This window comes from Salvelinus fontinalis, chromosome 15 (assembly GCF_029448725.1).
Source record: "Salvelinus fontinalis isolate EN_2023a chromosome 15, ASM2944872v1, whole genome shotgun sequence".
Lineage (NCBI taxonomy): Eukaryota > Metazoa > Chordata > Actinopteri > Salmoniformes > Salmonidae > Salvelinus > Salvelinus fontinalis.
In genome coordinates this window covers 42,404,205-42,431,332 of record NC_074679.1, presented here as the reverse complement: position 1 = coordinate 42,431,332, position 27,128 = coordinate 42,404,205, and the positions used below count along the sequence as shown (strand labels likewise).

General features: G+C 41.7%; 1 protein-coding gene across 1 annotated transcript; it reads left to right on the top strand.

Moving 5' to 3' along the window:
• Positions 1-16,277: 16,277 nt before the first annotated feature.
• socs4 (suppressor of cytokine signaling 4) lies at positions 16,278-25,331 on the top strand. Its single transcript, XM_055863883.1, has 2 exons — positions 16,278-16,613; positions 19,846-25,331. Exon 2 carries the CDS (start codon positions 19,876-19,878, stop codon positions 21,067-21,069), a length of 1,194 nt encoding a protein of 397 aa, XP_055719858.1. The 5' UTR covers positions 16,278-16,613; positions 19,846-19,875; the 3' UTR covers positions 21,070-25,331.
• Positions 25,332-27,128: the final 1,797 nt, after the last annotated feature.

Below are 27,128 nucleotides of genomic sequence, written 5' to 3'. Positions count from 1 at the left end.
GATAGAGATTTATTTTGTGAAGCTGTTGCAAAAAAATAAAAAATTCATGGCACAGGAGACATCTGTCTGACTCGCGCCTGACTCAGTGGACTAATCCATTGCAGAGGCAGTGGGGATGGCACAGTCCATCACTCTAAGACAGGAATCCTTCCAGATTTGCTTTGGCACGCCAAGCAATTTGATAAAATGTTGAAAATAATTGCATTGATTTTCCATAAAAAGCTACTGCTTTGGACCTCCTACTGTTTGTGAGAGTATTCCTTAGTGCCTACAGTATGTGAAGATAATGTGTCTTGGGTATAGATTTAAATGTTGAGTGTTGCTAAGATGCTCAAGTGCTCTCTCCCGCCAATTTGTGCGCATTCATTGTTTCATAACTTCATTGTGTGAATTGTTTGCCCTTTGATAGACACTAACTATCAATTCCCCATTACATATACACTCCCGGTCAAAAGTTTTAGAACACCTACTCATTCAAGGTTGTTTGTTTAAATAAAAAACAATTTTCTACATTGTGAATAATAGTGAAGACATCAAAACTATGAAATAACACATATGGAGTCATGTAGTAACCAAAAAATTATTAAACATATGAAAATATATTTTATATTTGAGATTCTTCAAATAGCCACCCTTTGCCTTGATGACAGCTTTGCACACTCTTGGCATTCTCTCAACCAGCTTCATGAGGTAGTCACCTGGAATCCATTTCAATTAACAGGTGTGCCTTCTTAAAAGCTAATTTGTGGAATTTATTTCCTTCTTAATGCGTTTGAGCCAGTCAGTTGTGTTGTGACAAGGTAGGGGGGTATACAGAAAATAGCCCTATTTGGTGAAAGACCAAGTCCATATTATGAGAAGAACAGCTCCAATAAGCAAAGAGAAACGACAGTCCATCATTACTTTAAGACATGAAGGTCCTTCATAGGAGCATTATTAAATCTCCAAGCTGTTTCCCTAAACCATTGTTATCAACGTTGCACTTGAAAACACTCGTAATCTAACGCCTGCCTCAGACCACTCATAGAAGAGCTAAGTGCATCGTGAGATGCTTTTTTGACCTCCCTCGTCACTTTATACACAGAAGATCTCTGCTAAACATAGAATCTGATGGTTTATTCCATAGAAATAGAATCAGGGGCGGACTGTGGCAAGAATTCATCCTTGGCCTTTTAGCCCACATAACTGCCTGTGCCTCCAACTTACACCCCCCCCACCCTGCACCATCCCCACCACCACCACCCTGGCTGGCCGCCAACCTCCAACCCATCCCCACACATAGACACTACATCCTGACCCTACTGTGATGTATATAATGTGTAATATGGTGATGAAAACTCAAAATGGAATGCATTTCAACTCTATATCTGACATGGTGCAGGTGTCTTTTTTTGGGGGGGGGGGGGGGGATAACCATGTGTGTGAGGTGTATACTTTTCTTTCTAAGTAGATTTCTTTAAGACTACCAAGAATCACTCTGTGTGACCTTGATTTAGCCCACTGCAGTAAAAGGTTACTTAATTAACCAGCTCGTGTTTAAAACAATTACAATATGTAAAAATACACTGGAGATACAACTCACCACAATACCTGTGCCTGTCTTATCTGTCTTATCTGTCTCAGCATCTTCTCTGATGTCACTCTGTGCTTCTTTTGTTCTCTTTATGGCTGTCTGCCTGTCTGCTTAAAGGTGCAATATTCAGAAATTGCTCCGCCATTTTCTGGTTGCTAAAATTCTAATAGTTCGCCTGATTTCAGTTTATTTGACAAAACAAGCAGTCATTGTGTAGAGAATCATTGTACCATCTAAACCATTGTGAAATATATTGTATTTTCAGTAGCTTGAAGCTGGTGTACAAAACCGAAAGTAAAAGACGCGAAAAGAACATTTAAGAGTGAGAAGTATAGAAAGTGTGCACATAGAACATATCTACTGCTTCTTAGACTTACTTTCAATGAGAATGACAGTGACACATCTATAATTCACATTTCGATGTGAATTTGGTCAGGTCCCACAAAAAGTTACGTATTATTGTCACAATCGTCATAAAGATCGGACCAAGGTGCAGCGTGGTATGCGTACATTCTTCTTCATTTAAAGAAAGAACACTGAACAAACTAACAAAACAACAAAACGAACAACAACGTGACGCTATATGAATAGTGCAGACAGGCAACTAAACACAGAATAACATCCCACAAACACCAAAGGGAAATGGCTACCTAAATATGATCCCCAATCAGAGACAACGATAAACAGCTGCCTCTGATTGGGAATATATCAGGCCACCATAAACATACAAATCACCTAGACCTACAAAACCCTAGACATACAAAAGCCCTAGACAATACAAAACCCCTAGACAATACAAAAAACTAGCGTACCCATCCTAGTCACACCCTGACCTAACCAACATATAAAGAAAACAGATCTCAGGTCAGGGCTTGACAATTATAGCTTTAAGCCCTATACGTTATAAAAGCCAAGCTAACAAATTTAAGCTATATTGTAAATTAGGGCCTGTCATGTGTTCCCATGAATCAACACCTACCCTAAAGTGTTAATTACTTTTACTGGGCTCCAGACTAATATTTTCCCAAGGTGTCACTAGTGCCACTAACTTTTAGAGTTGGTGGCCCCAACCCAAATCATGAGTAATCATCTTATAAAGTATCTCATAGTGCTTTATTAAGAAGTGTAATTCATAGACTACTGAGGTACTCAAGAAAAAAGTTGTTTCATCTAACACATCCGAGCAGGAATGCATGACTCAAGATGTTTTTTGCAACCTTATTCAGTGATGGTCATGCATTTTGAGTTCACAATAGGACTATGGTTGCTTTATTTTACTGTCAAAATAGGACTCCAGAATTTAACATGTTTTATGAGCATTTACTAGGCTAATTAGAAATAAACGAACCACTGCTAGTAGCCATGTATTCATCCAACAGTAAATGTAATGTCATAAAATAAAAATATTAAAGTTTAGGCCTATGCCTCACAATGGCTGGTTGAGAAGAAAAAATTGTAGAAGAAAAAAAAAGATATACCTACAGAAAGCTCAAGTTGAAACATATTAGTCTTATGTAAAGGATACACGTGGTATACACTGTCCAACGAAATGCTTACGTGCAGGTTCCTTCTCGGCAATGCAACATAAGAAATAAGATAAACATAAAGTAAATAGCTCAGTAAAATGTTTAATATTTTAGCATAAGTATTTTCTTTATTTTTTTATTTAACCTTTATTTAACCAGGTAAAACCCATTGAGGTTAAAAACCTCTTTTGCGAGGGCGACCTGGCATGAAGGCAAAACAGGGAAATAGCAGCGTGTCCATAAAATATTACAGAAAAAATACAAAATACACACAAAATACATTGTGTCACAAGTTACAGATACAATTGAAGATTAGAAACGACTGCAGTTATCACAAACGGTGTTGTCGATCCGAGTCTTAAAAACAGGCAAGGACACTAACTCGCCTAACTTTTGAAGCATGTTCCAGGATGAAGGGGCATTATGGGAAAAATATTGTTTCCCCTTCTCAGCTCTAGCCTTAGGGACAGACGAGGACAGCAGCGACTGTGAACAAAGAATGTATTGAGTGTCTGATCTGGTCAGTAAAGAACAGAGATACAAAGGGAGTTGTCCCATCAATACTTTGTACACGAAAAGTGTTCCAGTGCTTTAGCCTCCTAGTGGAGAGAGAGGTCCATTGCACCATGGTATACAAATTACAGTGATGGGTGAGTGATCTAGCATTTGTAATAAATCTTAAAACACCATGATACACTGTGTCCTGAGTTAAGGTACTTGCTGAGGCCTGCATATAGACAATATCATAATAATCCAGCACTGATAAAAAAGTGCTTTGAACAAGATCCTTTCTGACTAACATTGAAAAGTAAGATTTGTTAAAAATCACTGTGTTCTTATTGACTTATCGAAGGCCTTCGACACTGTTGACATGCCCTGCTGTTGTATAGACTAAAAAGGTTGATTTAAGTGTTGATGCATTGGATTTGTTTCAAAACGACCTTTGACAGAACAGTGTGTAGCTCAGGAGGGTATAAAATCTGAGTTTCGAAGGTTTACAGTTTTAGGTCCGATCCTTTTTACACTGTATATAAATGATATAGGGAAGACTGTTGACTCTGCAAATCTCCAACTTGTTTTTCTGAGACCTCTATCTTAATATAAATAAAATAGTTGCATTTTAATTGAAACTCTATTTAAAGTATATTCAACTACCTTGAGTATTTGAAAAGTTGGTATTTTGAAATACACAACAAAATACAACTATTTTCCACCCAGGTCTGGTGGAAATTACAATATTTAGAAGCCTTCTTAAACCTTGAATATACTATAAGTTAGCATTTCCTGCCGGGCGGGAAAATGTTCATCAACAAAAGAGTGATGAAATTAAGATCCAACATGTGTAAGTTACGCTTGATTGAACATGCAAGGCACAATATTACCAATGGAATAGTTCCAAAATTGTGAATCCGTTCAATCTGGCACTCCAGGCATGCTCAATCAGATGCTTAGTATTTAGAAAGAAAAAAATACTAGGATATTTTTTTAACCAGGTCTCTCTCACTCCTGACATACAGTATGATCTTACAGAAGTTCCAAATCATCAAGGATAGTACGCAAATGGCAGACTGTTACACAGTCCATTGTGGTTCTCCTTTGTGCAAGCAAGCAGGACACTCCATGTGTTGTCCGATACATTCAGCTGAGACATTGAAGCCAATCAAAGGAAAACGTTTCCTCGGTTTAAACACAGGCCCATTGAATTCCAGGAAATGCATTCTAGGAATCAAAGGAAATAACAACATCCTGTTTGTGTGTTTGTGTTTGCCCTCGGAATGTTGTCACATTCTTAGCTGCACAATAAACAGGTGAACTGCAAAGCAAGTGAAGGGAAGTGCGAAGTGAGAGTGAGGAATTCACTGAATGACACCATCCACTCGACAACTAGTCTCGGAGAAGAACAAGTTTGGGACACTATGCCTATTAAAAGGCAAGACAATGCTCAATGACTCATCGTCAAGCACAGTTATCCTAACCATAGCATTGACTCCTAACGACTAACAGTGCATCATGTCAGTCTGACCATTGATGCCGTGACACTGTCCAAAGCATCTTGGTTGCCACAGCAGTTGCTGCAATTTGGCGTGCAATCTGATACAGATCAATTGACGGAAAGAGAGAGAGACTGAGCAAAGAGAGAGGCAGAGAGAGAGAGAGAGCTGAGCAGAAGAGTGAAGATCAATGGAGCCAGACTTCCTCTATGATTCAATTTAACTCTCTGTATAATTCACAAAGCAAGGCAACACACTGACTATCCCCTACTGCTGCCTTCCTTTCTGTCCTTCTTTCCATCCTTCTGCCCATTACCAAATGCTCAGTGATAACATCTCCCACACAGAGTAGTATTGATAATAGTAGTGTATGTGAATTCGGAATGGACGTTACATACTCTGGTTAAAATAGACAGATCCCTGATTCTGCGACACTTTACTTAAAGCCTACTGGTTAAAATGAATTGTAAGACTTGTATGAACCCCTTATATTGTCGTCGCCCCCCCCCCCCCCCCCCCCCCCGATTCATCTACACAGGCGCATCAATTATTTATAGAGGCCGTTGTTATTTGTGCTGTTCATCAGACTCAGATCGAAGCCACTGTAATATGGGGCATATATGAGCCCCTCTGCCCCTGGTCCGGTCCCTGTGCTGTGCTGCCATGATAAACTGTGCCTGCTTAATGGGCATATTAATGGGCATACTGGGTTTCCACTTTCCATACACATCCTGGGCGAAGCTATTGTACCCTGGTGAGTAGATGCAGGCTGTGCTATACAAGCCTGGCAAATTGCAATAACACATATGTTGACTTGCACTCAATAGGTTGTGAAACGTGGATACATAATTTAACTATTCAGTTTTATCCAGGAAATGGTGCACTTTGCACAAATGTTTAGGTATATCAAGCACCTTTTTGGGGACAATCTGGGATTCAAACAACAAAATGGTTGAGCTAAATTCATGAGTCATTTATAAGTTATATTCTTCAAGAATCAATCGCTATATATGGATGTACCAATCACAGATTGCCCCTTTAATGCTGTAAATTAAATATACAGTTGAAGTCGGAGGTTTACATACACCATAGCCAAATACATTTAAACTCAGTTTTTCACAATTCCTGACATTTAATCCTAGTAAAAATGCCCTGTCTTAGGTCAGTTAGGATCACCACTTTATTTTAAGAATGAAATGTGGAGAGAATGATTTATTTCAGCCTTCATTTCATTCATCACAATCTCAGTGGGTCAGAAGTTTACATACACTCAATTAGTATTTGGTAGCATTTGCCTTTAAATTGTTTAACTTGGGTCAAACATCTTGGGTAGCCTTCCACAAGCTTCCCACAATAAGTTGGGTGAATGTTGGCCCATTCCTCCTGACAGAGCTGGTGTAACTGAGTCAGTTTTGTAGGCTTCCTTGCGCTCACACGCTTTTTCAGTTCTGCCCACAAATGTTCTATAGGATTGAGGTCAGAGCTTTGTGATGGCCACTCCAATACCTTGACTTTGTTGTCGTTAAGCCATTTTGCCACAAAGTATGCTTGGGGTCATTATTCCTTTGGAAGACCCATTTTGCGATCAAGCTTTACCTTCCTGACTGATGTCTTGAGATGTTGCTTCAATATATCCACATAATTTTCCTACCTCATGATGCCATCTATTTTATGAAGTGCACCAGTCCCACCTGCAGCAAAGAACCCCGACAATATGATGCTGCCACCCCCGTGCTTCACTGTTGGGATGGTGTTCTTCGGCTTGCAAGCCTCCCCCTTTTTCCTCCTAACATAATGATGGTCATTATCGCCAAACAGTTCTATTTTTGTTTTATCAGACCAGAGGACATTTCTCCAAAAAGTATGATCTTTGTCCTCATGTGCAGTTGCAAACCGTAGTCTGTTTTTTTTAATGGCGGTTTTGGAGCAGTGGCTTCTTCCTTGCTGAGCGGCCTTTCAGGTTATGTCGATATTGGACTCATTTTACTGTGGATATTGTCAGAGGATGGGTGTAGCTGGTGCATGGAAGTCAGGCGCAGAGATAAGTGGACAAAGCACTTTACTCAGGCAATTATTAAAACAGGACGCAACCGTGTCACAAAAAAACAAATGCCCAAAGAACAAGTGAGGCGGCACAAGGTACACACAACCAAGTACAAAGTACCGGCTGCCACAAAGCACGGGTACTAAACAAAACCCGGCGTACACCAGCCGGAAGCGTACCAACCTGACAATAAACAATTTCACACACAGACATGGGGGGAACAAAGGGTTATATACACGACAAGTAATGAGGGAATGTAAACCAGGTGTGTGGGAAAACTAGACAAAACAAATGGAAAATTAAAGGTGGATCGGCGATGGCTAGAAGACCGGTGACGTCGACCGCCGAACGCCGCCCGAACAAGGAGAGGAACCAACTTCGGCGGAAGTCGTGACAGATATAGATACTTTTGTACCTGTTTCCTCCAGCATCTTCACAGGGTGCTTTGCTGTTGTTCTGGGATTGATTTGCACTTTTCGCAACAAATACGATCATCTCTAGGAGACAGAACGCGTCTCCTTCCTGAGCAGTATGACGACTGCATGGTCCCATGGTGTTTATACTTGCATACTATTGTATGTACAGATGAATGTGGTACCTTCAGGCGTTTGGAAATTGCTCTCAAGTATGAGCCAGACTTGTGGAGGTCTTGGCTGATTTCTTTTGATTTTCCCATGATGTCAAGCAAAGAGGCACTGAGTTTGAAGGTAGGCCTTGAAATACATCCACAGGTACACCTTCTATTGACTTAAATGATGTCAATTAGCCTATCAGAAGCTTCTAAAGTCATGACATCATTTTCTGGAATTTTCAAAGCTTTTTAAAGGCACAGTCAACTTAGTGTTTGTAAACTTCTGACCCACTGGAATTGTGATACAGTGAATTATAAGTGAAATAATCTGTCTGTAAACAATTGTTGGAAAAAACAAACTATAGTTTGTTAACAAGAAATTTGTGGAGTGGTTGAAAAACGAGTTTTAATGACTCCAACTAAGTGTATGTAAACTTCTGACTTCAATTGTAGTTAATGTCCTCATGGTCTCCGGTCCGTGTACTAGAATCAAGCCAAACATTTTGATAAAATTACTTTCAGGTCTCTATTCAATCCGCATTGCGAATGTTCAGATTTAAAGCGTGACTGAAATTTAATTGTAATGTTCCCACTTTAGCGGAGACTGCATTAACGGTAAACACTGAATATGTCGGCTCAATCTGAAATTACCTTCACATTTCTATTGCGGAATCCGTAAAACTTCAGGGTAACAGATTGAATCCTTAACTCAGTATTTTTCATGTTTTTATTTTATTTTCATGAGACATGGCAGACCTATTGAGACTGCCGAAGAATTGTGACACAGACAGTGTATTAAGAACAGAGAGAGAGACATTCTCGAATTCCTTGACGGTGACATAAGGTCATTTTATCTCGTTCTATTATGTTCTATGCTTCCTGTTTATTTCACAGGGTCTTCCCGCTCTACCTGATACTCCCTTTGTGTTGTGTTCTCTACCAACTTTCACCTTGACAGGGCTTGTGTGTCTGTGTATGCGTGTGTGTGCACGTGCATGCATGTGTGTATGCGTGTGTGTGCACGTGCATGCATGTGTGTGTGTGTGTGTGTGTGTGTGTGTGTGTGTGTGTGTGTGTGTGTGTGTGTGTGTGTGTGTGCGTGCGTGCGTGCGTGCGTGCGTGCGTGCGTGCGTGCGTGCGTGAGTGAGTGAGGATGAAGTGAAATGGTACATTTCAAGTAGTGTGTGGTTCACGCATGCAACACCGGTAGTGCCGTACCCCCACACACTATTGACCGGTTTCTATCTATGGAAGTCAATACAGGCGACTAAAAGCCTTTCCGTCAGTGGGGGCAGGGCCTTAACCAGGGCTTGAGTTTTAGTGAGGTCCAGCAGCCCCCCCCCCCCCCCCCCCCCCCCCATTATTTGGCGAACAGCAAAAACAAGCAAACTGAGGTTCATTCACCTCAGTTCGAGCTACAAACACATAGCCTATTAACTATACACTGAGTGTATAAAACATTATGAACACCTGCTCTTTCCATGACATAGACTGACTGGGTAAATCCAGATGAACGCTATGATCCCTTATTGATGTCACTTGTTAAATCAACTTCAATCAGTCTAGATGAAGGGAAGGAGACAGGTTAAAGAAGGTTTTTCAGCCTTGAGACAAATGAGACGTGAATTTTTTTTAGGGGGGGTGCAACTCAATATTAGAAAATATTTTGTACACTCAGTATCTAATTGTAATGTTATACAAATGATTCACATCAGCAACAAAATGAACTGTATTGTTTGCATTTTGGTTGCATTTTAATGTAGGCCTATAAGGAAGATGGGGCATGTTGAGATGTTCATATTGAAACATATCTTATTTTTTTAAGTTCCTAACTTGTCTGATTAGATGAGAACAGATTTTCTTTGTGGACCCCACATAGGGCCCCAACCCCAAGTTTGGGAGCCACTGTCCTAACCTCTCTTTTGCTGTCTCCTCTTCTTTCTCCTGCATGCATTGCAGCTTGTCAGCATCGTCTCTTGTTGCCTACTTAAGCCGACTGCGAGCTGGGGTAGTTAATTTCACGTCTCAGACCCTCGGCCTGTGCCGCGAGAGAGCAGAGTTAGCCGTTTGAGAGAGTTGTAAATGGGCTGCTAAAAAGGCAAATCCGGGAGAATGTTTATGATTCCACTCGTTTGCAAAGTGCAGGTACGATTAGAACTGTCCGATCAAGAATGTAGCCTAAGCGTTCTGAGCTTTGATCAACACTGGGGAAAATATTTAGATGTACAATTTTTTTTTAATAATAAAAACATTCTAACCTCATTTTCATTATCTTCATCATAATACCAATGTCTACCATACTGTATGTGAAAACAATATAAAGTTAAAAGGTTATATCAGATGACATCAAAAGTTAAAACATTTGAAAAACAGTGATTTTCAAAAACTATTAGATTTGCAGTGACATGGGAAGCAACTAGAAACTCATTACAGGATTTGAAAATCAATGTTTTTCAAAAAAAATTATCTTACCCTGTGATGTCACAGAGAAGCCTTTTTTAGGACCTTATCTTTTTAACCACATACATGCTGTTTTCATTTACATTACATTTACATTTAAGTCATTTAGCAGACGCTCTTATCCAGAGCGACTTACAAATTGGTGCATTCACCTTATGATATCCAGTGGAACAACCACTTTACAATAGTGCATCTAACTCTTTTAAGGGGGGGGGGGTTAGAAGGATTACTTTATCCTATCCTAGGTATTCCTTAAAGAGGTGGGGTTTCAGGTGTCTCCGGAAGGTGGTGATTGACTCCGCTGACCTGGCGTCGTGAGGGAGTTTGTTCCACCATTGGGGTGCCAGAGCAGCAAACAGTTTTGACTGGGCTGAGCGGGAACTGTACTTCCTCAGAGGTAGGGAGGCGAACAGGCCAGAGGTGGATGAACGCAGTGCCCTTGTTTGGGTGTAGGGCCTGATCAGAGCCTGAAGGTACGGAGGTGCCGTTCCCCTCACAGCTCCGTAGGCAAGCACCATGGTCTTGTAGCGGATGCGAGCTTCAACTGGAAGCCAGTGGAGAGAGCGGAGGAGCGGGGTGACGTGAGAGAACTTGGGAAAGTTGAACACCAGACGGGCTGCGGCGTTCTGGATGAGTTGTAGGGGTTTAATGGCACAGGCAGGGAGCCCAGCCAACAGCGAGTTGCAGTAATCCAGACGGGAGATGACAAGTGCCTGGATTAGGACCTGCGCCGCTTCCTGCGTGAGGCAGGGTCGTACTCTGCGAATGTTGTAGAGCATGAACCTACAGGAACGGGTCACCGCCTTGATGTTAGTTGAGAACGACAGGGTGTTGTCCAGGATCACGCCAAGGTTCTTAGCATTCTGGGAGGAGGACACAATGGAGTTGTCAACCATGATGGCGAGATCATGGAACGGGCAGTCCTTCCCCGGGAGGAAGAGCAGCTCCGTCTTGCCGAGGTTCAGCTTGAGGTGGTGATCCGTCATCCACACTGATATGTCTGCCAGACATGCAGAGATGCGATTCACCACCTGGTTATCAGAGGGGGGAAAGGAGAAGATTAATTGTGTGTCGTCTGCATAGCAATGATAGGAGAGACCATGTGAGGATATGACAGAGCCAAGTGACTTGGTGTATAGCGAGAATAGGAGAGGGCCTAGAACAGAGCCCTGGGGGACACCAGTGGTGAGAGCACGTGGTGCGGAGACAGATTCTCGCCACGCCACCTGGTAGGAGCGACCTGTCAGGTAGGACGCAATCCAAGCGTGGGCCGCGCCGGAGATGCCCAACTCGGAGAGGGTGGAGAGGAGGATCTGATGGTTCACAGTATCGAAGGCAGCCGATAGGTCTAGAAGGATGAGAGCAGAGGAGAGAGAGTTAGCTTTAGCAGTGCGGAGCGCCTCCGTGATACAGAGAAGAGCAGTCTCAGTTGAGTGACTAGTCTTGAAACCTGACTGATTTGGATCAAGAAGGTCATTCTGAGAGAGATAGCAGGAGAGCTGGCCAAGAACGGCACGTTCAAGAGTTTTGGAGAGAAAAGAAAGAAGGGATACTGGTCTGTAGTTGTTGACATCGGAGGGATCGAGTGTAGGTTTTTTCAGAAGGGGTGCAACTCTCGCTCTCTTGAAGACGGAAGGGACGTAGCCAGCGGTCAAGGGTGAGTTGATGAGCGAGGATACCTTTTCACATACCTAAACACTGGTTTGGTGCTGGAGTTAGCGAATAGGAGGTTGAAAAGTGGCGGAATTCTCTTTAAGGTTGTATGAGTGTGGTAAAGGTTGTAAGAGTGCGGTAATTTGTGTTTGAGTGCGGTAAAGAGTGTGCAAGTCTCTGGTGTCGCTGTGAATGCTAGAATGCCATGAAGGCCTACCTTTAACTTGACAAAAGCCAGACATTCTATTGATTGAACCAACTGCTGTGAAAAGACTACCGGGGAATAGAATCATATTCAATAGACTTCCTGAAATGGGACAAAAAGGATAAGTGTCATGGCCATATAAGAGGGACACAAGAGGGAAGGAGAGGAGTCATCCTAGTAATTCATTCATCATCACACAAATCATTTGACTCAGGAACCAACTACTAACTGGTTCGATTACTCATTTGCTCTGTTGGTGGTCGATAAAGCCTATGCCCCAGTGCCTAATTAATTGAACATTTTGTACTACATGAAGAGATTTATTACACTATTTGGACTTTATGGTGACACTCATCAAATATTAAACTGCTGTTTCATAGGAGTAGTAGTGTCGCTAAATTACCTGAAGTTTTATAGACTTGACTGATTTTCTTTATCTCTCTCACACACACGGACACACACACGCTAAATCCAATTAGGTCTCATTGGAATATTGAGTATTTTGGATAAATGTAATGGTTTCACTTAAATGAATAATACATACAGTCAAGATGTCATCGTCTGCTTAATAGGCAAGACCTGTTAAACATGGACATGACATCAGCTCATTAATGACAACAAAGGAGGGGCACTTAGGGTGCATTCGTAAATTCACTCTGGCGATCTATTCCAATTTCAGAGCACAGAATAACTGATGAATTCATGAACGCTCAACACCCGTTGAATATGGCAGGTGTCAGCAAACGTTGGCAAAGAAGTGTATTTAAATTGTTGCCAGCAGCACAGTTAGTCACCAGCGCTCTGGATAACATAAACAGCCTAACGGTCAGAGGTGTCCTATCATTTATGTCTAGAAGTAGCTAGCAAGCTAGCTTTTATCATTTAACTAGGAACAAATTCATATTTACAATGACAGCCTAGGAACAGTTGGTTAATTGCCTTGTTCAGAGGCAGAACAACAATTTTTTATTTTGTCAGCTCAGGGATTTGATTTAGCAACCTTTTGGTCACTGGCTCAACACTCTAACCACTAGGCTACCTGCCAATCAAATGCTTGACTACAGTTGTGAGGTCAGAACGCTCAGGACACTCGGATCAACCCAAGTCCTTGGCCAGAGCGTCCAGTGTGCTCTCTGAACACTTCGAGAGCGAAATGCTCTGAATTAACAACGACAATCTCACAACGCTCTGAATTTACGAGAGCTGAGCGCTCTCTGACACTCCAGAATGAATTTACAAACGCACCCTTAGTTATTGGGTGGCAGGTAGCCTAGTGGTTAGAGCGTTGGGCCAGTAACGGAAACGTTGCTAGATCGAATCTACGAGCTGACAAGTTAAAAATCTGTTGTTCTGCCCCTGATTAAGGCACTGTTCCCCGGTAGGCTGTCATCGTAAATAAGAATTTGTTCTTAACTGACTTGCCTAAAAGTGATTAGTCCCTTTAAATCCAGCCTTCAAATGCTTCTTTTGATATCTGATACCACAGGTTTTCTAGAGACAATCATTGGGGGAACTGGGAATGGCATATGGAATACATAGCCTTCCTGCAGTGCCAGATGGACAGTTTTGGGACTTTTCTATTGGTTCCATTGCAAGAGGTAAATTCAATCAAAGTATTTATAATGTTTACAAATAGTATTTGAACCCATGGATGTGTAGAATCACAGTCAAAATAACCTGTGTTTTTACTTGGAGCAACTTGAAGAGACCCTGGAAGCAGACAAACCTGTCGGAAGACTCATATTGATTATCCAATCAATAAATCATGTGCTCGATGCGATCTAAAAGCCAGGCCACTTCCTCTCTAACAAGGTTGAATGGATTAACAGACAGAGGCTATTATTGTCACCTAATTATATTTAGGAGGTTGTTAATGTGTGGGGAGGCCTACCATCAGGTGGTATTCAGAACAATAATAATATAGGCTACAGTTATTTCTTCAAAGGTACAATTATTGCAATAAAGCAGAGGCGGGGATGGATAAATTAAACCAATATCACATTCATAGACACAGCTAGTCTATATGGACACAAGGGATGACAGTCAATGTAAAGACAATAATAGTAACATTGTTTTTACTGATGACCACACAAATAGGCCTATAAACAATGGAGTAGGTTAAGTAAGCCTTATATTTTGGGTTATAATAGGATAAGAGACAGTTGTGATAAGCTCATGAGGCATTTATAAGTTATATTCTTCAAGATTCAATGGGTGTCATCATGACCAATGAACAGATTCCCAGATCCCAGATTGCACCTTTAAATATGTTAAATGGCATAATAGATGGGGAGCTGACAATGTCACGAAAACGATGTCCGTTCTTCCATGGGGCAGAAGTCAGCGTGTTGTTGTGATTCTGGATGACCAGATTGCTAGCAAGAAATAATGACAAGAAACTGCTATGTGGGGAATCGTAGGCTAAATGACTCGTTTCAGCTCGTTTCATCTTGTTTTTGATACCATGTCTTGTTTGGAGGTGTTTTGACTGATTTCATGTCAATGCTGATATGGCTAGAATTCGCTAGCTTGAGAACCAACAACAGTGTAACAATGTATTTGAGAGGCAATAAGTGCTCATTGAGCAAATGTATTTATGTTTTAACACGTAAATATTGGTGGGGCAACCCCCCCCCCCCTAAATGGTTTTTAGATGCATCCCAGCAAAGCCAGTACACAACACTGAACATTAATTGTATTTTTTTCTCCCCAATTTTGTGGTATCCAATTGGTAGTTACAGTCTTGTCTCATCGCTGCAACTCCAGTACGGACTCGGGAGAGTCGAAGGTCGAGTGATGTGCGTCCTCCGAAACACAACCCAACCAAGCCGCACTGCGTCTTGACACAATGCTCACTTTACCGTACACCTGGCTACCGTGTCAGCATGCACTGCGCCCGGCCCACTACAGGAGTCGCTAGTGCGCAATGGGACAAGGTCATCCTTGCCGGCCAAACCCTTCCCTAACCCGAACGACACTGGGCCACTTGTGCGCCGCCCCATGGGTCTCGCGGTCACGAACCCAGAATCTCTAGTGGCACAGCTAGCACTGCGATGCAATGCATTAGACCACTGCGCCACTCGGGAGGCCCTAAACAAAACATGAATTGCACTATAACGGCGACAAGCGGTGCCCACAAACATTTAGAGCTTACATAAAGCTATCCCAACAGCAGAGCTTTCATTCCAGCACCATGGAGTGAATCCTTACCACCGCTACACCTGGCTATCAGCGGAGCCATGTCTGGCAGCGAAACAGTTCATTCAGCCTCGTTTACTGCCTTTTTAAAAAACATAGCTGATATGGCTGACCATATCTCCCTGGCATATTACATCATTTATTTAGCAGCATATAAGAAATGTTTTGACTTTTGGACCTTGTTGTGTGCGACGGTTCTTTGTTGGCAAATTTTGTCATCAAAGAAAAATATTTACAATTCCGAGTTGGATGACCATTCAAAACGTATTTTCCCAGTCTGACTTCCCAGTTGCAATGCTTGCAGTTAGCCACAGTCACCGATTCCTTCCAAACAACTCATTGTTGAATTTGCGATTTCCAACTTGTTGTGTGATGTTTATGTCCAATAACCGATGAGCACCGATACGTTTTATCTATATTTTCTCTTTGTTATTTCTCTTCATGTGACAAAGATTAAAAAGGATTTGCCAGTAGACTTGATTCACGATGATGATTGCTAGCTAAGATTGTGAAAGTAAGACGTTGACATGTTCAGTCCAATCAGAGCTACTGTACATATAACGTGATTTGACTTCATTTCTGTGGCCAATGACCTTGAGCCTTCTTGGATGTCTAGCCTTACTTAAGGACAGAAGCTAGGCGATTGCGCAATGTCCCCATGAGTGACAGAATACTGAGCCAATCACAGAGCAATGCTCCTATTTTCTGCTGGCCTGCCCTACCACCACAGAAAGCACTGGCTGAAACACCTGCATTTTGGAGCTGCGTTACTCAAGAAAACAAAAAAGAGATCATGGTTGTATGTGGTTTTATTAACTCAATTATATATATATATATATATTTTTTTTTTTTGAAAACTGACACGTATTAATGCCAAAATAACATGCAATTTTATTTATTTATATATATATATATATTTATTTTTTTTGCTCTGCCCTACCTGCCCTGAATGACGGGTCGCCACTGTGCACACAGTCTCTGTTTGCTGAAATAAATAGGCTAGATGAATAAAATTCTAGGCAAAATTATATCCCAAAAATATATAATCAGAGGTGTCCGGTATGAAATATACTGTAGGTCTATCATTATAGTTTTAATAAAACAATAGGCCTTGTCTTTTGGTTGTGAGACCTTGCGCTTTGCGCTGTAGCCATTACATGCCTGCGAGGCTACTGAGGAAAGGATGCAGCATTCTCACTCACACATCCATCCCCAACAAATGAGGAAACGATCAAATCCCAAGAGGATTTGTCTATAAAGAGCGCGGAACTAGTCTACACACTGGAGATGGGTTCTGGACAGAGGACCGAACGCTCGTTCCTCGTCTCAAATGGAGAGATTATAATATAATTTGGAAACATTTATGTTGACTCTCTAAAACGATTTTGAAAGGTAAGACAGTCTCAAGACAAACGTAATCAACAGTTAAATAATTTAGAAGATTAGGGGGAGTGTAGGCTACTCGCTATTGAATGTTCTTTAAAAATATATTAAATTAGCTTTTAATTAGGCTACTGTTTTGTGTCTTTTCAGAAAAAAATACTTTGGTATGTACGGATGCATATTTAAACATTGTAGAACTGTATAGTAAGTGTACTTTTATATAATTGGTTGGATATCATTCTGTGGGGCACTCTCAAACGTCAGGAATTGTCTTGCCTCTGAAATTACACTGACTTTGTCCAGTCCTCCTACATGCCTGGACATGTTTTAGTGAGAAGGCAAGCAGTCTATAACAATACCAATAGTAGGTTTATTTGAGGGTCTGCTCTTCTTATAAACTGTTTATAAACCAGGATTAAAGATGGCTGTTGGTAAATCATTGTACAATTTGCGCATATATTTCTAACATTAAAACACATTTGTACATTATAAATAGGACCTGTACAACAGGCTTTATATAATTAAGTGGTTAATAAATTATGTAATAATGTGTATAAGTAGTTTATAAAGATTATTTATTTATTTCTGTTGTCATTTGTCATAAACCAGTGATATGGGCTTTTTACTGGAACTCTCCTTGTCAGAGGTCAGCCTACTATAAAGGAAGTCCACAATTGGTGATAAAATCGATAAAAACACCGTTCACTAACGGATTTCTCCAGTAGGCTACAGTGTAACAGTATAACTTTAAACCGTCCCCTCGCCCCGACACGGGCGCGAACCAGGGACCCTCTGCACACATCGACAACAGTCACCCACGAAGCAGCGTTACCCATCGCTCCACAAAAGCCACGGCCCTTGCAAAGCAAGGGGCAACACTACTTAAGTCTCAGAGCAAGTGACGTAACTGATTGAAATGCTACTAGCGCGCACCCGCTAACTAGCTAGCCATTTCACATCCGTTACACTCACCCCCCTTTCAACCTCCTCCTTTTTCCGCAGCAACCAGTGATCCGGGTCAACAGCATCAATGTAACAGTATAACTTTAAACCGTCCCCTCGCCCCGACACGGGCGCGAACCAGGGACCCTCTGCACACATCGACAACAGTCACCCACGAAGCAGCGTTCGTTACCCATCGCTCCACAAAGGCCGAGGCCCTTGCAAAGCAAGGGGCAACACTACTTAAGTCTCAGAGCAAGTGACGTAACTGATTGAAATGCTACTAGCGCGCACCCGCTAACTAGCTAGCCATTTCACATCCGTTACAACAGCACCAGTTTGTCATGACTCACCAGTGATTATGGTAATGAACGCTTTAGTGTTGTTTTTTGGGAACTGTATTTTCATATAGATAGGGCTGACATAGGACTTGTGAAGAGCAGATTTAACCTCTACGGGATGGTTGAGCTAACGTGCGCAAAGTGATTAGCGTGATGTTGTTTCCCTGGACATAGACATGTCTTATATGGGCAGAAAGCTTAAATTCTTGTTAATCTAACTGCACTTTCCAATTTACAGTATTACAGTGAAAAAATACCATGCTATTGTTTGAGGAGAGTGCACAACAACAAAAAACGTATATTTTTATTTAACTAGGCAAGTCAGTTAAGAACAAATTCTTATTTACAATGATGCCCAGGAACAGTGGGTTAACTCCCTTGTTCAGGGGCAGAACAACAGATTTTTTTACCTTGGGGATTCGATCTAGCAACCTTTCGGTTACTAGCCCAACACTAACCACTAGGCTACCAGCCACCCCAGTTATCATGCCAACTGGTTTGATACATTCACCTCTGAAGGTAAATAATGTACTTACTACATTCAGTAATCTTGCTCTGATTTGTCATCCTGGGGGTCCCAGAGATAAAATGTAGCATAGTTTTGTTTGCTAAAAATCTTTTTTTATATTCAAATGTTGTAACTGGGTTCTACAGTTTTAACCCCTGCCGTGTCTGCCCCCCCCCCCCCCCATCTAGATGTGTAAAGGTTAGTGTCTTTTCTGTAGGGAAGCACATTTTCCATCATTTATGACATTCCTGGGAGTGTGTAAACTTAAATGTTTTATTACCATATATATTGTGTATGTTCTCTATAGTTATGTACTTGAAAATGTACCAACATTTTGAACAGTAATGCAATGGTTCATTGGATCAGTCTAAAACTTTGCACCTACACTGCTGTCATCTAGTGGCCAAAATCTAAATTGCGCTTAGACTCCGAAGTGATATAATGGCCTTGCTCTTGTATTTCAAAGATTATGACTTTTAGATTTCTTTGAAAAAGCATGTTTTTTTCTTTGTATTATCTTTCACCAGATCTAATATGTTATATTCTCCTACATTAATTTCACATTTCCACAAACTTGAAAGTGTTTCCTTTCAAATGGTATCTTGAATATGCATATCCTTGCTTCAGGTCATGAGCTACAGGCAGTGAGATTTGGGTATGTCATTTTAGGCGAAAATTGAAAAAAAGGGTCCGATACAAGGTTTTAACAACCTCTGCATCATTAGGACAGTTCTTTGTGAGAAGGTGCTAACAATGGAAGTTGTTAACCCATGTTCACAGTTAGCCATTGCTATGTAAATGAAAGCTGAAAAGTACCAGTGGCCTGGGCTTGGTCCCAAGTTAGAGCAGGTCATCCGGAGCCATCGCCCAGTGAGACACAGGTTCTGGACCTGTGTAGATGGAAACAGAAAAGTCTGAGCTTTTTGGGTAAAACACTGGGCTAAGTTCTCAATGGAAATACACCATTACAGTATTAGCCCACTGGGCAAAAACTGGTTGAATCAACTTTGTTTCCATGTCATTTAAACAAAAAAGTTATATGTGATGATGTTGAATCAACATGGAAAACTGATTGGATTTTCAAAAAGTCATCAACATAAGGGAATTTAGTCTTCTTTTAACCCAACTTTTAACCTAAATCCAATGAAAAGGTGACATATTTAGTTGATTTCGTGTTGAATTCACGTTTGTTGACAACTGAACCAAAATTAAATCAAAACTAGATGATTAAATTACATCTGTGCCCAGTGGGAGCCTAGTATTAGCCTATTAGTATTAGCCTACCTGTGTGGAATCTGAGCTTTGCCTCTCTAAACTAACATGATATGCCATCTACTCGTACTATTTGAAATTTTATTTCAAAGCTTTTGTTGATAACAATCCCATTGATTTATCTGTGATCGTTACTTAATCCAAATATTTACTTGTTTATCTCTGTCCATTGATGTAGCACAGAGCTGTATGAAGAGGAGGGAGGACCATGTCTGAGAAGAAATCCTGGAGTTCAGACACCCGTCCCAAATGTGGCATCCGCAGCTGGAGTGCAGACAGCTACGTGTGGAGCAGCAAGAAACGCTCCCGGAGTTCCCGGAACAACCCCGGCCTTTGGGGTCCGGAGGGGGAGGGGCCGATGGATGAGCAGGGGGTGCGTTCCACCTCGTGTCCATGGCAACGGCGAGAGAGGAAGTGTAGCTGCACCGTCTTGGGGGAAATCGACACGGACGTCCCCTGTCGAAAAGCCCTTTCTCGACGCTCCCTCCGGCAGAAGTTCCAGGATGCGGTGGGTCAGTGTTTCCCTATCCGCAACGGCCACCGTCACCACCACGGCCACCCAACAGGGGCCTCCAGGGGGGCTTTCTCCGTGCTCCTCTGGTCCAAGCGCAAGATCCATGTCTCGGAGCTCATGCAGGACAAGTGTCCCTTCTCACCCAAGTCGGAGCTGGCCCACTGCTGGCACCTCATCAAGAAGCACGCCACCCACCCAAGCACCATTGTGGACCTAGAGACTGCCCAAGCTGCTCAGGCTTCCCATGCTGCCAGCAAAGAACAATTCCCTTCCACGTCCTCGTCTCCGCCTTCGACGCCTCTTTCCTGCGAGGGCATCTGCTCAAGTAGGCCCCTGAGCCTTGAGGACTGGGAGCCGTCCTGTCCACAAGGTGGAGCAGCCCATGGTGACAGCCATACCGACTACATCCTTGTCCCGGACCTCCTCCAGATCAACAACAGCCCGTGTTACTGGGGCGTGCTTGACCGCTTCGAAGCCGAGGAGCTCCTGGAGGGCCAGCCAGAGGGCACCTTCCTCCTGCGCGACTCGGCCCAGGACGAATTCCTCTTCTCAGTCAGCTTCCGCCGCTACAGCCGCTCCCTCCATGCACGAATTGAGCAGAACGGCAAGCGCTTCAGCTTCGACGGACGCGACCCGTGCATGTACCGGGACCCGAGTGTCACGGGCCTGCTCCGGCACTACAGCGACCCGGCCACATGCCTTTTCTTCGAGCCCCTCCTTGCTCTCCCCCTGCCCCGGACTTTCCCCTTCACCCTGCAGCACCTGTGCCGCGCCGTGATCTGTAGCTGCACTACGTACCAGGGCATTGAGATCCTTCCACTGCCCTATCAGCTCAGGTACTATCTTAGACAGTACCACTACAAGTGCAATGGGGCTTGTGCAGTATAGAACAATTATAATTGCTGACTATCATTATTGTCCCAAGGGTTACTACTCTTCCATATTGACAATGATTTATCAGTTTTCAGAGACTTGTGAAGATCCTGACTGCAATGGGTGCTTTGTAGACTTTTTTATTTCCTTGTGGAAAAGTTTAATCGGACACACAAGAGACTTGAATGGGTGGGGGAGAGTGAGATGATTTGAATGAATGTCACAGTGAATGATTGCATTATTACAGAAGCTATGAGGAAGTGCGCATCTTGTTTAAAAACGATCTCATCTGGACAAATGTAACGTCTCAATACAATAATCATTGCCTCCCCTATTGCCTTCTTACAGTAACTAAATGAGCGATAACACTCAGAAACACTTTTAGTATGTACATTTACACATTTAATGCAATATGTGAGGACAGTTTAAAAGTGGTTACATGGCCCTTCAACACATAGTCCTTGTTTTTATACAGAACTTTTGGGGATTTTCATTCTCGTAACTAGAGGATGCAGAGGGCTGCAGTCTTATCTGAGGCCACAAGATGGCAATATAAATGCACTATTCACACTAATGGTATGTTTACAGTTGCATTACAAGTGGGTTTGTCTTGGTTGCCACAACATTTCATGTTTTTTTTCAGTCCCAGAAAAGTACATACAGTGCCTTTAGAAAGTATTCATACCCCTTGACTTTTTCTGCATTTTGTTGATTTACAAAGTGGGATTAAAATGGATTTAATTCTAATTTATTTGTCAATGATCTACCCGAAATAATCTGTAATGTCAAAGTGGAAGAGAAATTATATATATTACCGTTCAAAAGTTTGGGGTCACTTAGAAATGTCCTTGTTTTTGAAAGAAAAGCTATTTTTTTTGTCCATCAGAAATACAGTGTAGACACTTAATGTTGTAAATGACTATTGTAGCTGGAAACAGCTGATTTTTTATGGAATATCTACATAGGCGTACAGAGGCCCATCATCAGCAACCATCACTCCTGTGTTCCAACGGTACATTGTGTTAGCTAATCCAAGTTTATCATTTTAAAAGGCTAATAGATCATTAGAAAACGCTTTTGCAATTATGTTAGCACAGCTGAAAACTGTTGTTCTGATTAAAGAAGCAATAAAACTGGCCTTCTTTAGACTAGTTGAGTATCTGGAGCATCAGCATTTGTGGGTTCGATTACAAGCTCAAAATGGCTAGAAACAAAGAACTTTCTTCTGAAACTCAACAGTCTAATCTTGTTCTGAGAAATGAAGGCTATTCTTCAACTGGCAGCTTCATTAAATAGTACCAGCAAAACACAAATCTCAACGTCAACAGTGAAGAGGCGACTCTGGGATGCTGGCCTTCTAGGCAGAGTTGCAAAGAAAAAGCCATATCTCAGACTGGCCAATAAAGATTAAGATTGGCAAAAGATACAGACACTGGACAGAGGAAGATTGGAAAAAAAGTGTTATGGACAGATAAATCTACGTTTGAGGTGTTTAGATCACAAAAAAGAACATTTGTGAGAAGCAGAGAAAATGAAAAGATGCTGGAGGAGTGCTTGACGCCATCTGTCAAGCATGGTGGAGGCAATGTGATGGTCTGGGGGTGCTTTGGTGGTGGTAAAGTGGGAGATTTGTACTTGAAGAAGGAAAGCTATCACTCCATTTTGCAACGCCATGCCATACCCCGTGGACGGCGCTTAACTGGAGCCAATTTCCTCCTACAACAGGACAATGACCCAAAGCACAGCTCCAAACGATGCAATGACTATTTAGGGAAGAAGCAGTCAGCTGGTATTCTGTCTATAATGGAGTGGCCAGCACAGTCACCGGATCTCAACCCTATTGAGCTGTTGTGGGAGAAGCTTGACCGTATGGTACGTAAGAAGTGCCCATCAAGCCAATCCAATTTGTGGGAGGTGCTTGGGGTGAAATCTCTTCAGATTACCTCAACAAATTGACTACTAGAATGCCAAAGGTCTGCATGGCTGTAATTGCTGCAAATGGAGGATTCTTTGACGAAAGCAAAGTTTGAAGAACACAATTATTATTTCAATTAAAAATCATTATTTATAACCTTGTCAACATCTTGACAAAATGTCCTATTCATTTTGCAACTAATTTCATGTATGTTTTCATGGAAAACAAGGACATTTCTAAGTGACGTCAAACTTTTGAACGGTTATGTATATATATTTATATTAATGGACAATAAAACATTGTATCTTGATTAGATAAGTATTCACCCTCTGAGCCAATATATGTTAGAATCACCTTTGGCAGCGATTACAGCTGTGTCTTTCTGGGTAAGTCTCTAAGAGCTTTGAACACCTTGATTGTACAATATTTGCCAATTAACCTTTAAAACATTCGTCAAGCTCTGTCAAGTAGGTTGTTGATCATTGCTAGATGGACATTTTCAAGTCTTGCCATAGATTTCCAAGCCAATTTAGGTCAAAACTGTAATTAGGCTACTCAGAAGCAACTCCAGTGTATAGCCTTGTGTTTTAGGTTATTGTCCTGCTGAAAGTTGAATTTGTCTCCCAGTGTCTGTTGGAAAGCAGACTGAACCAGGATTTCTTCTAGCCACTACACAACACAACACTAAACAAAACAATAAAAAAATATATTTAAATTTTTTTCCCCCAATTTCGTGGTATCCAATTGGTAGTGACAGTCTTGTCTCATCGCTTCAACTCCTGCACGGACTCGGGAGAGGCGAAGGCCGAGAGCCGTGCGTCCTACGAAACACAACCCAACCAAGCCGCACTGCTTCTTGACACAATGCCCACTTAACCCGGAAGCCAGCCGCACCAATGGGTCGGAGGAAACTCTGTATACCTGGCGACCGTGTCAGCGTGCACTGCGCCCGGGCCACCACAAGAGTCGCTAGTGCACGATGGGACAATGACATCCCTGCAGGCCAAACCCTCCCCTAACCTGGACGATGCTGGGCCAATTGTGCGCCGCCCCATGTTGCGGCTGGCTGCGACAGAGCCTGGACTCAAACCCAGAATCTCTAGTGGCACAGCTAGCACTGTGATGCAGTGCCTTAGACCACTGCGCCACTCGGGAGGCCCTTAAATGTATTTTTATCCTAAAAAACTCTGCTAGTCCTTGCCGATGACAAGCATGCCCTTAACATGATGCAGCCACCACCATTCTTGAAATATGAAGAGTGGTATGCAGTGATGTTTTGTGTCAGATTTGCTCCAAACGTAATGCTTTGTATTCTTGACAAAAAGTGTATTTCTTCGCCGAATGTTTTGTGGTTTACTTTAGTGCCTTATTGTAAACAGGATGCATGTTTTGGAATATTTTTATTCTGTACAGGCTTCCTTCTTTTCACGCTGTCATTTATGTTAGTATTGTGGAGTAACTTTAATGTTGTTGATCCATCCTCAGTTATCTCCTACCTCAGCCATTCAACTCTGTAACTGTTTTAAAGTCACCATTGTCCTCATGGTGAAATCCCTGAGGGGTTGACTTTCTCTCCAGCAACTGAGTTAGAAAGGACACCTGTGTCTTTGGATCCAATGTGTAATTAATAACTTCACCATCCTCAAATGGATATTCAATGTCTACTTTTTAATCAGGATCTTTTACCATATCTAATGTGTTATATTCTCCTACATTCATTTCACATTTCCACAAACTTCAAAGTGTTTCCTTTCAAATGGTATCTTGAATATGCATATCCTTGCTTCAGGTCCTGAGCTACGGGCAGTTAGATTTGGGTATGTCATTTTAGGCAAAAAAAAAGAAAAAAAGTGGCAGATCCATTTACCAATAGGTGCCCTTCTTTGCGAGGCATTGGAAAACCTCCCTGGTCTTTGTGGTTGAATCTGTGTGTGAAATTCGCTACTCGACTGAGGGACTGTACAGATAATTTCATGTGTAGGTTACAGAGATAATGTCCAATAATGTTTGTACCATGTTTTGTGCTGCTATCATGTTGTGTTGCTACCATGTTGTTGTCATGTTGTGTTGCTACCATGCTGTGTTGTCATGTGTTGCTGCCTTGCTATGTTGTTGTCTTAGGTCTCTTATGTAGTGTTGTGTTGTCTCTCTTGTCATGATGTGTGTTTTGTCCTATATTTATATGTAATTATTTTATTTAACATTTTTAATCCCAGCCCCCGTCCCCGCAGGAGGTCTTTTGCCTTTTGGTAGGCTGTCATTGTAAATAAGAATTTGTCCTTAACTGACTTGCCTAGTTAAACAAAGGTTGAAAAGAATATATAATAATTAGGTACTCATTAAAAAAACATGTTAAACACTATTATTGCACAAATAATCCATGCAACTTATTATGTGACTTTTTACTCCCAAACTTATTTAAGCTTACCATAACAAAAGGGTTGAATACTTATTGACTCAAGACATTTGAGCTTTTATTTAAAAAAAACATAATTCCACTTCGACATTATGGGGTATTGTGTGTAGATCAGTGGCACAAAATCTCAAGATAACCCATTTCAAATTCAGGCTGTAATACAAAAAATGTGGAAAAAGTCAAGGGGTGTGAATACTTTCTGAAAGGCACTGTAAAATGGATACTGTTTCATGTTAGCACTTTCTAGAGAGGCCAGATACCTCATTATTCTGATATATTGAATTATGGTCTTCTTAATATTCCTCAAAATGCTCAAATTCTCAACCACCCAAACAACCTTTAATAACATTCATTCCAATTTCCCTACATGGATACTATAGGCTACTTCCAAATACAACCAATAAATGCTCCATTGTCATACCTCTTTTCTGTGACATTATTTTCCATGCAGAACAGATGGTCAAGAAATTTATAATATCTTATTTTCGACTGACTATCTTTGTTTTCTAATCCAGAACCTGTTATCGCACCAACAAAGCAAACATCCTTGCTCTAGTAGAAAAGCACTGTTCACATTACACTTAACCATGCCCTTACTGCTGCTCTGTAAAATAACTTAATAGTATGGTAACATTTGCCTTTCAAATGTGGGAAAACAATTCAAAGTGCTCTCTGCAAAGAGCACCTTTGAATGTTATTGCTTTCCAAAGAGTGGGAGAGATAAGAAATAGAAGGCACTTTCTTCCTCTCTATGCAAGACTAATTCAGATTTTGTAGTCATTTGTTCATTTACAAGTCATTTATTTGACACACTCTTAATTATTGCCATTTGGCGTTTAGATTGATCCTCACCACCTTCTCAAAACGCATTGGAGAAGAAAGTGCGAGGGGAGGGACCCAATATGGTTGAAAAAGAGGTAAGGAGATAGGATGCGAGAAATCATGGAAAGACACATTGAAATTCAGTCATGGGCAGCGTCCCTATTCTCCGCCCTTATCCATAAGCACAATTCCCATTATGGATTTAACAATGGCAAAAGCTCCCCCCGGCAATGATAACACCAATCTATTGCTTTTAAACCTGTGACGGGAAGTGTGCAAGTGCACACTTTGGGTGAAGTGTGGAGAATCGTGACGCAGACAATGTGTCTAGATGATGAGGAAAATAAATACGGTTCCTCAATGGACAGAGGCAGGAGCCATACTTTTATTGATCTGCCCATACCACAGAAATTAAATATGAATGTGTCTCAGATTATCCAGTTATCATTGCAGTCAGACCCCATCCAGAGCTTAACATTGTAACACTGTATAGGTATCTTATTATATACAGAATTCATTAAATCACAGACGATTCTGTGATGGGATTGTATGTCTTTGGTTTAGGCTCATTTGCAGTAATCAGTCAACATGGGCACACACACAAGCAAGCACACACGTTGCACAGGTTACACACCCACAGACACCCACACACATACTCACACACACACAAGCACACACACCCAGGCTTTATTGGAGACTATTGGATTTCATTGCAGTAATATTTAGACACAGCTGTCTGCAGCAGCCTATTTCCTGTTGTGCTTATGAAATTACTCCAGCGAGACACCTCTCAGCCAATAGAAAGTATACCAAGATCAGATCATCTGGGCCACATGGGTTTGGAAAGAGAGGACAGGTACTCACCAGTGGAGGCTGCTGAGGGGAGGATGGCTCATAATAATGTCTGGAACTGCGCCAATT

What these genes read in the sequence shown, in the direction of transcription:
- socs4 (XM_055863883.1), top strand. Translation starts at nt 19,876, where the DNA reads ATGTCTGAGAAGAAATCCTGGAGTTCAGACACCCGTCCCAAATGTGGC.